Here is an 18,141-nt window from a genome sequence, read left to right as displayed (position 1 = left end):
CGCTGGGGAAATGACAGTTGATGCCGCCGGAGCGCGGTACGCGCACTGGTTGCGGCCTAGATTCATAGATCGACGACAGGTGGCAATAGTGTTCGGGAAAACTAGACCGCAATTCAAATGAAGTTGACCAGGATCGTTAGAATTGAAGCAGGGATTGTCAACCTTTTTGTACTGCACTTCCCTTATTAACTTCCCGTAGGGTAAGTTATTGTAATGCGCCGAAAATCGGAATTGAAAATTTTTACATTTCTCGACGTTTTGAAGGTTTCTGAACTTTTTGGCATACCTCAGAAAAAATGGACGTGTGTGTGAATGTATGTACGGATACAATTTTTCGTCCACGTTTTCGGGCACACGGATCAACCGATTTGAATGGTTAAAAAAACATTCGATTTTCATTGATAGGGAGATGTGCTGATTAGTTTTTGGCAAAGGCAGGGCCAGCCGTTTCGTAGATATGGAGCAAAGAGTGCACAAAATATAAATTGAGTTTTTGAGAGATCGAAGCATCCGATTTGAATGATCCAAAAAACATTCAATTCGTATTGACGGGAAGAAGGGGTGATTAGGTTTTGGCAAAAGCAGGTCCAGCGGTTTTGGAGATACAAAACTAAATGTGCAAAAAATGGCAGTTTTTGAGAGAACTAAGCGTCTGATTTAGATGATTCAAATAACTTTCTGCTTGTCTTAACAAAATAAATGATTTTGAAAAAAAAAGTTTTTGTTCCAACTTTTTTTTTTAATTTTTTGTATATCGATAATAATTTTTATTTAACTTTACTTAAGTTCCAGCAATTTGCCTTAAGGCACGATGCCACCCACCCCACTAGTTTTTCTTTAACTTCTCTTAGGGTTCTTGTTTTTTTGTTTTTTTTTTGTATAGAGAAGGAAATGCCTTTATGCGTCCCAGACTAGTCTTTCGACTGGGTATAAAGAATAATAGTTTTAGCCTGACTTTTATTGTAACGTAATAAAATAATAAAACAATACTTCTTAACAAAAATCAATCTAATACACTTTAAACTTATAAATATGAAAACCGCAATTCAAATAAAATTGACCAGGATCGTTAGTATTAAAGAAGGGGCTTGCAACCTTTTTGTACTGCATCTCCCTTAACTTCCCTTAAAGTTGTTAGTTGTTTGAAGAAAATGTCTTTATGCATCCCAGACTGGTCTTTTGACTGGGTATGTCGGACTCAATACCACCTTGCTACAATACCGACTAAAATCTCCGCTTTGTCCTTTCCTCTGGTCCTCTCGGAAACCGCCGTTAGGCATTACTTTGTGGGGGTAGGATCTAGAATGTTATCATTCTTATACTGATTTTATACTCATCTTAAAAATGAGCAAAGTCCTATTCACCCTTTCTTTTTCCATAGACCGCAGGTCAATTAGCACATCTCTCGCAAATCTCTCGCGTTCCGTTTCTTCCCTTAAGTTAAGTTCTATAGAAATCTATAGTAATCGCAAAAAATTGAATATTAAATTTTTTACATATCTTGATGTTTCAAAGAATTCTGAACGTTCTGGTAGTCCATAAAAAATGTATGCATGTATGTGCGGGAACACGAATCAAGCAATTTGAATAATTAAAATAACATTGGGATGGGGAGACGTGCTGATTAGTTTTTAGCAAAAACAAATCCAGCCGTTTTGAAGATACGGGGCAAAAAGTGCCAGAAATGAAAAATTCTGTTTTTGAAATTACGAAGCGTCCGATTTGAATGATTCAAAAACCATTTTATTCGTATTGACGAAATGACTGATTAATTTTTTGAGAAGAAAAGTCCCAGCGGTTTCGCCCATCAAAAATCATGGGTGGGCTCAAGCCCACACAGCCCACACGGTTCCGACGCCACTGATCATCAGATATGCACATCATATTATCAGATACATTTTATAGAGATTTTAATAATAAGTACAAATTTTGTTTATATTTTTATGGGTTCCGTATCAATATACGATACATGTTTCGATATATAGTCTCCAAAACAGCTACGCAGTGTGATTGCTTTAAAAAAAGTTCAAAACTTTCCGAAAAAATCTATATATAAAAAAATTAAATTTTTCAAATCATTTTTTTTTATTTAAAACTCTCAAAAATCATTTTTTTCAGTTTTCGGAAAGCGAGTTCTTATCGAGTTTCATCAAATTTAAAATTTTTGAAATCGGTGCTGCAGTTTTTGAGAAAACTTGGACGAAAGTAAAAAATTGATTTACATACTTTTTTCAATTTTGGTCTCAATTGAGATTGACTTAAATCGTCGAAGAAACATAAAATTAGCTTGTCGGATTTTTTGGCAAAATCATACCATTCTCATTCTTCGGGAAGTTAATTGAAGCTTGTTAATATAATCAAAAACAACTTATATTTTTTAGTTTATTATAACTTTTATTAACTTATAAATCAATAATTTATATATAATACAATGATATAAGTACTGTAACATATAAGTATATATAGTATAACATTTCTTATTGTGTTCCATTTCCAAGACCAACTTTTCCAGATTTATTTCTATCTGCCTGATTATCTTTAAACTGCTAAATTGTTATAAAAAATTAGTAAATAAAATATTAAGTAGTTATGCTATATTTTATATATAAGATATATACCTCTCCCGTCAATATTCTATTTTTGGACAAATGTGAAACTGGTGAATAATCATTGTCACAGTCTCGATTGTAATCTGAAATGGATAAAAAATATTTATTTATTAGAAAATAATATTTATAAAGTAATTAAAATATGTATGTATTACCTAGAGGTTTACGAATATTTTGAGAGTCTTCATCATCGGAACCTTCAAAAAGAAAAGTAATAATAAAGTCAATCAATAATTAATAATAAGAGCGAGTATAATAAAGCATTATATATATATTGATTATCATTTTAATTAAATATTTAAATATTATCTTTTACCTGAATTAAGTTCTCTTACTAAGGTTGACATAGCGTTTGTAACAGAATCAGCAGCAAATAATAGATCAGTTCGAAGACTTCGAGGTTGCGAGCCATTTGCTAATAGATAAATCAATTATTGATTATAGTGAATAAATATAGAATTTTAATTATAATTTAAAATATGTACCTATAGCATTGTTTGATCCAAAAGCTGATCGAACATCTCCTTGAACTCCAACTAACGAATCAGATGCTAGACAAATTTATTGAATTATGAAAAAATAATTTTTGATATTAAGTATGTTCGATACAATATAGATTTGAATATTGAATTTATACATCAAACTAAATTGTAAAAAATAAAATTAAAGTCTTCTGAAAAAAGTTAAAAAGCAATAAAAGTTTTAAATTTAACCATTTACTTATTGAAAAAAATCTTATTGACTAAATTGCCTATTTTAAAATTATTAGTTTTGTTTTTTATTTTCGCTGATAAATGAATAAATATATCGTGTAATACATATAGAATAATAGTTTTAGTCTGACATTTATTACAACGTAATAAAATAAAAAAACAATACTTTTTGATAAAAATCAATCCAATACACTTCAAACTTTCATGCTCAATTTACAATAAATATGAAACACAACATCAAAAATAACAATAACTACAATTTTATATATATTAATAGCCTTTTTCAAACACTATAAATATATACAATCATCAACACAGGGTTCAAGGTTTATAAATGCAAAATAATCTATTTTTAAAAAATTGTACATGAATCATTTTATTTTAGATAGTTTGTAAAAAAAATAAAGATGAATAAAAACAAGTTATTGCCTTCAAATTTATTGAACAGAGCTATAATAAGTATTTAAAATTATCGATGTAACATATTTATATATTTTTAATTAAAATGCCATAAAATATTAGATACAACTATAATATTATTGACTAACTTATTTTATTAACTTAAATAGCATTAATATCAACGTAAACTCTATAACTTTAATTAGTAAATTCAATAGTAATAATATCAGAATAAAATGCATTAAAATCGGTGGAAATTTATTGAATTTAATAGAAGTTTTAGTCTTTTTGTTTCTCGGTTAAAAATTGTTACTCTACAAAACCTTTGTATTATTATTTTCTAACAAAAATTCATTTTATTGTTATGCTTTTCTTTATGAGATATAACTACCTCGATCATCAGTTTACAACATATAATCCCTAAAGCTCATATCATTTAGTCTTAAAAACGTTGAATATATTTATATCAGAAATTTGATTGAATGAAAATAATTAAGTGACGTAATGTTCAATTTATTTTCACTTACGATATGATAGGTCTTTTAAACCCATTTTTGATTTATTAATTTGTATTCAGTATTATAAAGACGGACAAATAGTAAATTATTTTTCATTAGAACAATAAATTAAAAATCTTCAAGCAGGCATATTGATTAGTCAATGTCATTTAATGTTTACTAATTAATTTCTTCAGGCTATATAAAAAGTACAAGATCTTTTACAAAACAGTCAATCTCACAAAAAACGACATAGAACTTCAAACTACTAGAAGCATTTCACACAGTAGATAAAGTTAAAGAGGGAAATAATATCAAAAATAAAAACGAAGTAGTGCATTAAATTTTATTTAATAAAATAATAATAAATATATAAATTCTTCAAACAACAACTTAATAACTAGCAAACAAACAGTTGTTTTGAACATACTGTTTCAATAATAAAACCATTTCACAAATTCCAAATGTTGTGCTCATCAAATGTAAATTACTTGTTGACAAAAAACTAAATATGGTGCAAACGACTTTCATAATAAAATAATAATAAATATACAAATATTTGAATGATAACAAAACTGCATTGAGCAAATTCCTTTATTAACAATGATTAGTTGCTTCAGATAGTTTTTTAAAAATTAAAGTACAAAAGATTTCACAACCAATGTTTCGCGGACGTATATTGCTGGATGAAAGTCAAAGATAAAACGTCAGTCTTAAAAAATTAAAAAATAATTAGTGGATAATAAAGAAATAGTTGTTGGGGTAGGACAAGCAAAACAAGCAAAGAATAAATTAATAAAAATCTTTCGAAAGAAAATAAATGGAAAACACATTCATCATTAACCAAAGCTTCACAAAAAACTGTTAAGCATCAACTTTGTTATTATTTAATTGATTTAACTGTGACACCTGTATTTTGTTGTGCAACTTGCGTTAACGTTCCGGCTGGTGTAGCTGGTGCTGATCTGGTTGGTGCAGGTGAAGGAACTGAGCCAGTTGTTGGAATTGGAGGTGATTTGGCAGATCTTGGGCTTGAATTTGGAGTAGATCTTGGTGATGCTTGATGTGTCTATAGTAAAAAACATAAGAACATAAATTATAATACACTACTTGTTTTCAAAGTTTTAATTTTCATTTAATGTCCTCTTAAAAAACAAAATAAAATTAAAAATTATTTTAGAATTTTTACGTTTTTGGTTTTACCCATGTAAACTTTATCTAAAAACTTATATTTTTATTACATATGAACCTAATAGTTTTCTATTTATTATTATAAAAATACCTTCAACATTTTCATAAGTCCTTCAAGCTGACCCATAAGTTGTTTTCGAGATTCTTGTAGAGCACCTAAATGTCCTTCTAATTCACCTTTTCTCAATCTTAAAGCTCTTAATTCAGTCACCAATGCAGGACTTTCTCTAGTCCCACCACCAGATCCTTCAATTTCTTGTTGACGTCTAAAATTTAGTGGACAACAAATATATCAAAAACTTACATTAAAAGATTAAAATTTTAATAACAAAATGTGAAGCTAAAATAAAATTGATAATATAATTTAACCTAGTGTACATATTCTAAAAAAACAAGCTGTATAGGAAGAATATTTATCTGAAAGTGTTTCATACTGACCTCAAAAGAAAAAAAAGAATATAAATAATACTAAAAGTTTCTCTGCAAATTAAATGACAAAAACATTAACAAAAAAAGCAAAATATAAAAGCAAATGGTATTAATATACCTTAACCTTGCAATCTCTCGCATTATTTCTCTGTTTTTAACTTCAAGTTGTGTGATGAGTTCTCGTTGAGCTCTTGATCCGTCTAAACCCAGGCCAGAATCACAACGATCTAAAGCTTGCCCGGATCCTCGCTGAAAAATTCAATTAGATAAAAATAAAGATTTACATTTTTCAGTAATACTGACTATAACATGTACCTACTTACTGTTTATTACCTTTTTCCAAAAACACAATTTGAGAATTCTTATAGTCTTATAGTAATTATTTGAGATCAGTCTACCAATCAATAATATTACAATATCATTGAAATTATGAAATGGTCAAAAATTCATAAATTTATAGAAGCTCAATTATTTTAAAACAAGTGATAATCAAAACAAATGATAATAAATTTGCCAATACCAACAATATTTAATCAATTAACAATTAAATCTAATTTACCATGCTTCTATTTTCTTGGGCCAAACGTGCAGCATATCGAGCAATCAGTTTGTGTTCATCGTCCAGAGTCATTGTTCTGCTATCGAGAGTAAGAGAACGAGCACTTGGTGGTTCTGGGGGTCCGGTGGGTGCATCATTAAATTCTGAAAAACCAGTATGGCAGGGCACTGGAGAAGGTGGCCTAAAATATTATATTTCAGATTACTACAGCAATAAGGCTATAAAGTCATAGTATTTTAAGCATTTCATCAAATCCAATAATTTATATAAACAATGATAAAATATTGTAAATAAGTAACAATAAAAAAATGCATAATGTTAGATTATACATACACAATATGTGATAAGTTAAGAGTCTTTTCCGGTTGATCAGGAAATCTTGGCAAATTATTTTTAGTCTTTTCGGGAACACAACGGAATGATTTTCTTAAAGTATGGCCTATTTGTTTGCTAGGTGATTTCTGAAATATATTAAAATAATAATGTAAATAAAATTTATTCTCAAACAACTCTCATCGTAAGCACTTACATAGCTAGAATATTCCTTGACTTCATGATCTGTGGTATGTCCATTGGAAACCTTTCCTCTCCAGAAACAATCTTGACAAAGTTGATATCCATGACATCTTTGACACCTATATCGGAAACCAGTAAAATTCTCTCGTTGGCACGCTGAACAGACAGTGGGATGAGAAACTGAAATAAATAATATTATCTTAATAGTACAACCATTAATATCACAATAAGCAATCATTCACATTGAACATCTTGTGTTTGCATGTACTAAGTAGAAGCTTAATTTAATTAAAAAATATTAGATTTCATTTACCATTTTCAACACTTGCCAAACGATGCAATAATGGCAACCAAACCAAGCAAGGTGGACCTGGATCACTCATCATTGTATCCATGAAATCATTTACTGTAACTTTGGAACCCTAATAAAATATTAATATATACTGTAAATAATGAATTCAGAACAATAGTTTAATTAAACGGAGTTTAATCAAAAAGTTTACATTGAAGATATCATAAGAGTATAATATAAAACACAAAATAGCATCGCGTTGTACTAATTATATTTATTAGGTTCGTGATAATTAAATTAAGTACTCTCAAGTTTCTATGTAAAATTTATATCGATTTATATTTACCTGTGGAAGCATTGAGTTCATCGCCTCATCACTGTATGAAAATGAAGGAGACTCATAAACTGCTGCTGGAAGAGCTAGAACTTCTCTTAAATATTCACCAAGACGCCAAGGTAATAACTGTCCTGCTCCATCTGATATCTGTGAAAATATATCTAAGAGAAAAATTTTAAAGTAAGATAATTTAAATTTGTTTCATCATTTTTGTTTACTTTGAAATTTTACTTACATCTTAGTTTATCCATTAGTTTACCAGCACACATTGTAGCTAATGCTACTTTTATCGAAAACACTCGGATCTTACCAACATTATCACTAAAATATAAAAAAAACATTACATACATAATTATTTTATACATATTTTAATAAGTACGTGTAATTTTTATAAAATAATTATTTAAACAATTATAAACCTTATTTTACCTTATAAATTATTACCTTGTATATGCAGCTAACAACCAATTTAGGAGTAAACCAGCACAGCCTTCGACGCTGACTTGACTTGCTGGTGGTAATCTTTTATTTAGATTATGATACAGTGAAGAAATCAAAGTTTCCAAACGTGATACATTGACTTCCATTTGTGGATCTAATGTGTTCAGACTATTTTCACGAAATGCTTCTATGACATTCCAAATATCCACCATATGAACTGAAAAGAATTTTAATTCTTATTTATGACTTTCAAAACATTCAAGAAAGAAAAAGCAAGATTAAAATTCGAGAAGATCAGATTTAGAAGAAAAAAGAAAAAAGAACAAATCAGTTGCAAAGAAGTTAAAGATTTGATAGAATATGCTAAAAATAAGAAGATATAGTATAGATAGTATAGAAAATATAAAGATGATATAGAATATAAAATAATGAAATGTTGTAGGTGGCTAAATGTTCTAAGTAAGCGAAGTCAATGAAAAAAAATCATTAACTAATTTTAAAGAAATAGAATTAGTGATGGAATCAAGACAAATAAAAAATGAAATAGCAATCGTTGAAATCAAAAATGTATTGTGATATTGCGTCACCGGTATAATTATTAGTCAATAATAGATTGTGTAGCAATATTTAAACAATAACATCGTAGCAATTGAGATTCAATTATTTAATTTTGCTGGTTTCAATTAATTTGATTTTGATTTCAACCTCCACATCAACAGCTTACACAAGCATTTAAAAACAATAGTTGTTTTCTGATTCTATTACTGATTGCTGTCGCAAAAACTGCAGTCATACTCACGATTTGCAGCTTTTTGCACGAATCGTAATTTGCAAGCCGTCCTGTAGCAAGCAAAACGAATTTGATCGTAGCCAAGATTGCGCATCTCGTGCAGCATCTGCAACCGCGCGTCCACGGTCAGGTCCTGCTGTGATTGCATCCTGGAGAAAAAGATAAATAAAAACTTATTAATTTTGAATTGCATAATTTAACTTCTCTAATTTTCCACATCGTACAGTTATAATAAAAATGTAATTCTAAATACATATGTACCTAAAGGCATTAGGTGCCTTATGGATCTGGTCATTTCTAGATATGAAGTAACTGATTTTTTATGTTATTGTGGATCATTCATTAATTGTTTATAAACTATTAATATATTTATTAAAAATTATTATTATTATTTTTATTTTTACTGTTATTAGATAACAGATTTGTGAAATATGCAAATAACATCTCAAGTGAATTTTGTTAGGAAACTTGCTACTAATTAGGAACAAATGTATCTTGACTTTGACCCTTTAATTGCCATGTCAGGCATATGTGACTGACGCTAAAAAGTTCTGCATGAGCCACGTCAGACATATATGACTGATATACGCGATTTGGGGGGTAACAAATAAGTTTTCTTGATACATTTTCAATTAAATAATTTAATAAAGGTATCATGGCCTATGTGATTTTTTTATATAGTATCGTGGCGATTACGGTGTTAATTGTCTAATAATAAAGTATTACAGATATTGCGGAAACAATGTCTTTGCAGTGATTTGTGATCATTTCTGGATATGATGCAACTGATTTTTCATATCATAACGGATCATTCATTAATTGCTTATAAGTTATTAATATATCTATATAAGAATAGATAATTTAGATTATGTTTTATTATTACAGTTATTAATTTATATAACAGATTTGTAAAATATGTACGTTAAATAATATTATACAAAAACTTCATATAATGACCACAGTACAGATTATTGTAGGTCTCAATATTTTACAAATAACAAATTTATAACAAAATATATGTAATTTGTTTTGTAAAAGTATTGTATAGTCGATAATGTTCATTACATTTTTTTACTGAAAATATAAACAAATCAAAGTTTTATCAATTTATCAATCAGCAAATTTAATAACTATAACTGCTAGTAGTATCAAATATAACGTGCTTATTATATTGCATAATGTTTTGATATATATAAATTACATTTGTAATAAATTTTGCCAAGATCATGACTCACTGGATGCTATCGATTGACTTGGAAGTTTTTAGAGTATTAAAAGATTCCGAACTTAATTTGTAGTAACTAAGCTGAACTAATTTCTTAATTGCACAAGACGACGTCTAAACGACGAGTGCAATTAAAGGTGAACCTTCTAATTACAAAAAGACATTTCAATTAAAATATTTTGAACAAACTACAAATAGTTAAAGGGCTAATAACAATATATAATGTATATTTGTTAATTGTTCATATAACGCTAAGGATGTAAATTGTAAATATTGTTCGAAGTGCAAAGTGTATTTTAAATATAAATATTCTAAATAGCCAGATCACTTCATGTTTTTAATAATATTCATTATATATAAAGCGCTTTGAACAAAAACCATTTATTTATCAAATTTGCATGATTAAGAAAAATCTTCACAAATCACATCTTGAATTGATACTGATTGTGAGTCATTTTACAATTAAATCTATTCTGGGTACATTTACGAGTGCAGAAAATATTATTCTTGCATTCAGAATGATAAACATTGCATCTGTTTATTTGAATTACTTTTGATTTAAAAGAATTTAAAGTAAAATGATAAAAATAGCAAAGTATTTGCAATACTAGCTTTGGAGTACTGTCTCTTCGATTTTTATAAGCCAGGCTTTAATATAAAATATCGGGTAAACTTCATGTAAAGTTTGAAACTTTGTTTTCATAAGCTGTTCACTTTTTATCTTAATGTTAAAGAAACTTTTACAGGAGAGATCAGAAGCGTTTGGGCCTTTAGAAATGGTAAAGATATCTCACAAATTAGAATTTTACGGAATATTCAATTTAAAATCATTGTAGTAAATTTATAATCTTGGTAGTAGATATTCAAGAAGATTTATACCCAATCCCATATTTTCATTGAATGTCGCAGATATAAACTCCCTATATACAAAAATCAATATTTGTGTTAATTAAACTCGAGTAAATAATAATTTAAAGTTTGCTGATGACTAACTATTCAAACTATTAACAATAAGATCAATTTCATTTCATTCAGTTTGATAAATAGATACTTGAATAGCTGCTTAAAGGCAATACTGTATTAACAAATTCTCAAGTGTATTCTTTGATCTGCTTTATAATCAAAACACATATCACTCAATACCCAACTCGAATAATAAATATAAAATACTCTGCTATATAAACACTATTAAAGTAATTGATTTATGAGCTGAGGAATCTGAATAACACGTTAGCACAAACATATGTAGCGCACGGAAGCTATTTGATTTGATGATGATCTCATATACGTAAAATACATATTATATACCTAACATGCGTTGATGTATTAATGAATCGAGTGATACGAAAAGATTTTACTATTTGATGGTTTGAGGAATAAGAATATTTTTGGCACACACGTCCAACTATAAGAAATATTTGAAGTAGACATGTAAGTTCTAACAGCTGGCGATTATATTTATTGTTGAAGTAAAGGAAGTGAATTTCGATGTTGGGAGAGCTTTTGCACAATCTGTAAAATTTGAGCTAAAATATAGGGTTTAATAAAAATAAGAAAAGCAGGAATTTGCAAAAATTGATTATTGAACTTAGCTGAAGTTTAAATAAATGTAATGAAAATATTCACTCAAAACTATCAAGGGACTCAACTATAAATCAAGGGACCAATCTCTAAAATTTTAACTGACTTTAATAATTTAAAGCACAACTTTTTAATCTACTGCTACTACAGGTTACAAAAATAAGTGATCGTGAATTCCACAGCACCATAGTAAAATTTTTAAAACCCCAATGTTTCTACGATATTTGTGAACATGCAGATTTTGGTATCTAATAATACTTTACTAATATACTGCCTATAAAAAATATTTGATACTTTTATTCATTCAACATTTTCCCCTACTTTCCTATAATCTTTTTCAAAATTATCCTAACAATCCCTTTTTAACTCTCATAATTTAAGATTTATATCATCACAGTTATTTCTATACTTCATTCTCTTTTCGAAACTGCCCTTATTTTATATTTCTCAGGTTAGAGATTTGAAAGTTTCGGATATTTAAAGAATTTCTTACAGTAAAAAGAATCTCAAAAAATTAATCAATTGTAAATCCGGAAAATTGTGTTATCATAATTCATACAATCTGCCATATTATTATAATTTTTTTCTTCAATTTTTATTGGTTTTAAAGTCTAATCGTTTCAGTCTAATAAAATTGGTAATTTTTTACTATAATGAGTAAAGGGCAGTATCATATACAGACGAATAAATAAATATAGAATATGAAATATAAAATAAATATGATTCGAGCAAATAGGGCTCCAAATTTTAAGTTAAATAATCTGACTCTGCTGATGAATATTTCTGACAAAATTGCAGATCGTTGTATACAATGTTATTTCTATAAAAAAATTCCACGAACTTTTTTTATAATTAACTTCCCGCAGGGTAAATTATAGTAATCGCAAAAAAATCGAAAATGAAAATTTTTATATATCTTTACGTTTCAAAGGTTTCTGAATATTTTGGCATACCTTAGAAAAAATGTAGTATGTGTGTGTGTGCGGATACATTTTTTTTAAATTTGATCTATATATATATATATATATATATATATATATATATATATTGCATGAGTTGAATAAATTAGCTATTATTTCGTAAAATTTCTTTAAAAATTTAAAATAAGGCATTGGACCCCTGGCAGTCCCATTTTACCCCACATATGATGTAAAATGGATAAGGTGACAAATAATTGAAAAACAACAAAATACATATTTCTACAATGAATTTTGAGAGTTTTACTAAACAGAGAACATATAGTTGTTTGTTATATATGTGTAATTTGTTGTAATATAGTTGGTTTGGATTTCACAACATAATTGCTCAAAGTCAAATTGGACCTATGTGCCCGCCCTACTCTACGTACTGTAAACAAAAAGCAAATACGTTAATAATTTAAGTCTTTATATTACAAAAGTTACATTAAAACTAAAGAGCATCCATTACTTGCATTTATAATTCAAAATATTTTTAAAAAACATCATGAATTAATAATTTGATAAACTAATATAAAATTCTCATTAGCAATGTTTTATGTAAAAAAATAAATCATTTCCTCCTGGTTGACGTGACCCTTTACACCATTATCGATACCGTTTTTCCATTCAAGTCATTCCCGCATTGCGTTAAGTCATTTGATAAGACACCAATACGTCAAATGGGTCACAGCGGGCCCAACACGCGCCTACCTATTACGTTTACGTGCCGTTCCGGTCGGGGGTTGCATCAGGTGCTGTATCTCCGCAAGGGCGGTATGGGGAAGCCATTGTAAGGGTAGTAGTAGTTCCGGGGTTTTACTGACGTCAGATCAATACGCCGCGCGCGCCAACGGTGAATCCGGTTTCGAACACGCCAAGAAGATACCCAAGGAGTAGACGATAACGCCCGTATTCAGATTTGGATAGTAGAAATAGAAATATCAGAAATTTGTAACACCATGACAGTTTTCAAATCTGATAACCTTAGGGGTCTATAGTACATTTTTTTTAAATAATACAAATGTTAAGAACTTTTTGATATTATGTAGTAATTTTACATGTTGTCCTAAAATGGATAACAAGTGAAACAATTCTCTGTAAAGTTGGTTTTGATTGTCCTCGAGGCGGCTTTTGTATTTGTCTGAATGTGTTCTTATTTCATATATTATTGGGGAAGTCCTTTAAAGTTTTGGTTTATTGGTTTGAAACTGTTTTAGGGTCTATTTTTGGCTCCTATACGAGTTACAACTGCTAACATGCCGGTCAACTATGATCAATTCTCTGAATTTATAGACATTTTCGACGACCGGCCTACCTGTGCGAGGTGCATATTTTATATCAAGAATTCCTATGCAACCAAAATTGCACATAATAGGCTGTTACAGTATCGAAACCATAAACACATTCACAATTTTAGTCGCCTGCGTTGCATTTCGCCCTTGTCAAAAAAAACCTGTAAAATGTATCAAATTTTCTGTTTGTTCACTTCCATTTTCATCACCCTGTAACTCACAACTAAATGCACCAAACAAAAAACAGCAAAAGAATTTTTTTACTGCAAAATATCACCTTTCAAACGAGCATAAATCTGAAATTGGTTAATCGATACTTTACGAAAAATCTATCAATAAAACCATCTACCAAAAAAATAATGGATTTCTTTTTCTCCAACCTAATTATGTGTTCAAGGTGATTATGTGATCGATTTATAAGAATTTTTGACCCCCCTCCCTTTCGGTGATACGTGATGTAATTTGAAATCAACCTCCCTCCCCCACCAAAGATCACAAGTATTTTAGTACCTAGAAACAATCGTGAAATTTTAGATCTTTTTTGAAAATTTTTGGATTTTTTTTAAATTCAGGCAAAATTACGTAGTATCTTACTAGATCCTGCCTTCCCCTATGTGCTATTTTGTAAATTTCTGTCAAACCCCCTATCAGCGATTTGGCATTCAAAATTTGTTTCAGTCATTTATTTCATATGTATTTCCTAAAATGGTCAACAAATAAAGTTCGTTCCCTATCAAGTTGGTTTGGATGATCCTCAATGCGGCTTTTGTAATTGTCTGAATGTGTTCGTATTTCATCATATATTGTGTTCATCGTATATTGTGTTCATCGTATATTGTGGGCAGTTTATTTTTTCTAAGTTTTCTAAGGATTTTTGGATCTCCCTTCCCCTTGGTAATATATGGTGTAATGTGTAAACACCCTCCCTCCACCACCAGAGATTACTAGTATTTTAGTACCTAGAAATAATGGTAAAACTTTGGATCTTTTTTTGAAAATTTCTGTTTTTTTTTTTAAATTCAGGTAAAAAACAAATACACGTGGTATCTTACTAGACCCTGCCCTCCCTCGTGTGTTATTTTGTGATTTTCTATCAAACCCCCTATTGGCGTTTTGGCATTCAAAATTTGTTTTACTCATTTATTTTGGCATCTTTGAATCCTTATCACGTTTGATTGGGAAGCAAATTTCCTTAGTTAAAAAAATGGTATACCAAACTTTGATAAAATTGATACTATTGATATGAGTTTGCTTAGACATATGAAAGTAGAGAAAAAATTCTTACAATAAAATAATTAGAAAATTAGTATAATAAAGATCCAAATGAAATAATAGTATTTTTGGTAAAGGTAATAAATCATCTCTCAATCATCAAAACATCTTTTCGTTTTATTTTGTGATTGTGAGAACTACTAGGTTCTTTAGAGACTGATACACCAAATTTTGATAAGTAAATAATAAACTGTTTACAAGAAATTTTCAGATAAAAAAGTAGAGTAAAATTTCTTGCTATATCTTGCTAATTAGCAGATTAGTGAAAACAAAAATCGGATCAAAATACATACTTCAGTGTATTCCAGTAATATAAGATATAAGCTTTTAGCATAATGATTTATAACCGTTAAAATGGTCTCGGCGAGTCAGGCTCCTAAATTTCAAGCAAAAATTATATATATCTCTATATATCTTTTGATCCGTATTGGGCTTTTTACAAAACTGTTTTCGCGAAATCGTTTTCACAAAAATTAACGAAATAGTTATTTAATTTATTTTGGAAGAGATTCGAGAGATTGCTTCTTGTTTTATCATATGTTTAAGCTATATACAAGTAAAATATTTTATTTCCATTATTATATTAATTTTTTTCTTTTCTAGACATGACTGGAAATTCGACTCTGGTGAGAATAAATGCTATAACGTATATGTGCAGCAACACTCCTCGAAACTGAAAATGAGGAGTTTTGATATCGACTGAAACGATTCCTAAACGAATTATAGAACTTTCTATAAGAACGGAAAACCATCATCACGCAATATTACGACTCTTTTTATGGGAAAACATAACCATTCAAAAAGTAATGCATTTTGTGTTTCTATTATTAATATTATTTAGATAATAATACAAATAAAATGGTTTATGTAAGTGAAAAAGTAGTCACAAACCAAATACAGATTTAAATCAGAAATTGCAGTCATAATTAGAATCAATATTTCTTAACCGTTATCATATGTTACTATTTACCATCATTATTATTATTACCATAAAAAAGTAATAACTTGTGTGAAAATGGTTTTACATATTATGTTTAGGTTTACAAATTATTATTTCATAATGAGATACTTTTTGCTGATTGATAAACTAAAGTTTTGATACTTTATCTCGTTTTTATATTATTAGATTTTGTCCCAAGAGTAAAATTGTATTGGATATTGGTTACCAGAAAAGCCATATGAGCCATCTGCATTGGCGTGGGTTTATAAGATATACGATATAGGGAATATAATAATCAAATTTTATCCGTCGGTCTAAAGAAATATGATAAAACCATTTCGGATTTTATTCCATCATATATATATATATATATATATATATATTATAATATATATATAATCTTCTACACATGTGTAGTCACTAAACAGCTCCAAAACGGCTATCAAATTGTTATAAATTATTATAGAGTTTATCGACAAAAAGCAACAATAGTAATATCAAATGCATAATTTTATTATAAAGTTCTTGAAAATTCTAAATCAGTGATATCCTTGTTATGAATGCATTTAACAGTAAACGACCTACCAGAAAATGCATTGGTGAAGGAAATCGGAATGTGCGTTACATAATTAGCATACAATTTGTTGTCATTGCTTCAGAGTTAGAAAAAGTGAGTATGAAACATTTTGTGGCTCTATATAAAAAATATAAGGTTTATTTGTAATAATTAGGTTTGTTGTCCATAAACAGTATACTACTTTTATTTATGATTTAATTAGATAATACATGATGGTAAAGAAGATAATTTAAACGACACATGCATTTTGTGCACCTGATTTGTTTTCCAAGGAGCAACAGACCACAACATGAATCTAGCTTCAAAAAGATGAATTTTGAAATCATATTTCTACGTTTTTTATAAATTATGTACAACATCTTAATTTTCAGTTATAAAATTAGTTTAATGTACCTATATTATGTGAATAAACATTCCATGTATATTTAAAAATACTAAATGCAGTTTTCTGTTAGCAAATTAGTTGTGACAAAAAACATTTTCAAGAAACCTTGTCCATGCCCTGTCTTATAGTATGTATAATAATTTTATATATATGTGGGTGATATAATATAAAGAAATATAAGTCTTCCTACAGAATTATGATGTCGACATCAATATTTAAATATGTAATATTTGCAACAGCATAGCGATATTAATATAGAGTCTTTATTACATTATATTAAGTCGAAGAGCAATTGCGCAGTTCAAGCGTTATCAAAATCCGATTATAAAAATGCTGCTGAAAGAAAAATTGATAAAGTTTATTTGCAATAGTACCAAGACATTAAATGATTGCAACAGAGGCAAATATATAAATTTGCATTTTTTCATTCGGATAATATGGTAATGGTAATACAGTTTAAAATTTGGTATCAAAGCTATGGAAGCCACCCATGATTAGCCCTTTACATCCAAAGACTAACTAACTTGATTATCCATAAAAAGGTCTTCAGCAATAAGAATAAAAAAACATTTAACGATTAAATGTGTGTACTTCATATATATATATATATATATATATATATATATACATACTGTATCTTCGGTGGTAATGAAATAGCAATATTTTAATTTTAGAACAACGAGTAATACAATAACTTATGTTCTCGACTTCAACTTCGGTTTGTAGTTCCAACGGTGTTTATTCTAATAAATGATAATTTATTGCAAAAACAAGTCACCTAAAAACATAAACTGCAGCAGAAATAGCCTGTTTAACAAAAGGTTTAACTAATGGCATAAAGTCACATGTTTCTGCAATAATATCAGAATAAAACAGTAGAAATGGTTAAGGTCATCGACTGAAATAGCGATGCAGTTTAGGTTAAATTTAAAATATTATAAATATGTTATATATTATAAATATATTTTAATAACTAAGTGGTAAAATTTATATTTGGTTAACTTACTAACATGAAGACTATATTCAAATAGTTGTAAAAAAATACAAGTGATAATAGCATTTGTGATTAGTAAAGTTCCTCAAGGTAAACCACTATCGGCTCGTAGAAAAATTATATATATATATATATATATATAT

General features: G+C 28.6%; 2 protein-coding genes across 2 annotated transcripts in view; both read right to left on the bottom strand.

The window, feature by feature from the left end:
• Positions 1-2,477: 2,477 nt before the first annotated feature.
• LOC113370829 (dystrobrevin alpha-like) lies at positions 2,478-4,273 on the bottom strand. Its single transcript, XM_026611514.1, has 6 exons — positions 4,249-4,273; positions 3,095-3,160; positions 2,926-3,024; positions 2,765-2,806; positions 2,619-2,692; positions 2,478-2,543 (listed from the first exon to the last, which is right to left on the bottom strand). The coding sequence occupies exons 1-6, from the start codon at positions 4,271-4,273 to the stop codon at positions 2,478-2,480; spliced, it is 372 nt and encodes a 123-aa protein (XP_026467299.1).
• A 617-nt stretch (positions 4,274-4,890) lies between these two features.
• Positions 4,891-18,141, bottom strand: part of LOC113370049 (dystrobrevin beta-like) — a 73,451-nt gene continuing 60,200 nt past the window's right edge. Inside the window, exons 2-12 of the mRNA XM_026610705.1 lie at positions 8,783-8,922; positions 7,987-8,200; positions 7,778-7,863; positions 7,552-7,703; positions 7,227-7,335; positions 6,927-7,093; positions 6,731-6,858; positions 6,398-6,578; positions 5,957-6,087; positions 5,501-5,675; positions 4,891-5,287 (exon numbers count right to left, since the gene is read on the bottom strand). Of these exons, the coding sequence (XP_026466490.1) occupies positions 5,102-5,287; positions 5,501-5,675; positions 5,957-6,087; positions 6,398-6,578; positions 6,731-6,858; positions 6,927-7,093; positions 7,227-7,335; positions 7,552-7,703; positions 7,778-7,863; positions 7,987-8,200; positions 8,783-8,922 (1,669 nt within the window). The 3' untranslated portion in view covers positions 4,891-5,101. The remainder of the gene's footprint in view (positions 5,288-5,500; positions 5,676-5,956; positions 6,088-6,397; positions 6,579-6,730; positions 6,859-6,926; positions 7,094-7,226; positions 7,336-7,551; positions 7,704-7,777; positions 7,864-7,986; positions 8,201-8,782; positions 8,923-18,141) is intronic.

This window comes from Ctenocephalides felis, unplaced genomic scaffold (genome assembly GCF_003426905.1).
Source record: "Ctenocephalides felis isolate EL2017-DRISC unplaced genomic scaffold, ASM342690v1 CF-g0.4_SCAFFOLD_01492, whole genome shotgun sequence".
NCBI lineage: Eukaryota > Metazoa > Arthropoda > Insecta > Siphonaptera > Pulicidae > Ctenocephalides > Ctenocephalides felis.
Note: the sequence above shows the minus strand (reverse complement) of the source record. Positions and strands in the feature narration are given on the sequence as shown.

Coding starts and splice junctions, on each gene's coding strand:
- LOC113370829 (XM_026611514.1), bottom strand. CDS start 4,273: ATGGGTTTAAAAGACCTATCATATC. Junction 3,161..4,248: donor TTTAAAAGACCTATCATATC/GTAAGTGAAAAT, acceptor AAATTTGTCTAG/CATCTGATTCGTTAGTTGGA. Junction 2,693..2,764: donor AAATATTCGTAAACCTCTAG/GTAATACATACA, acceptor TATCCATTTCAG/ATTACAATCGAGACTGTGAC.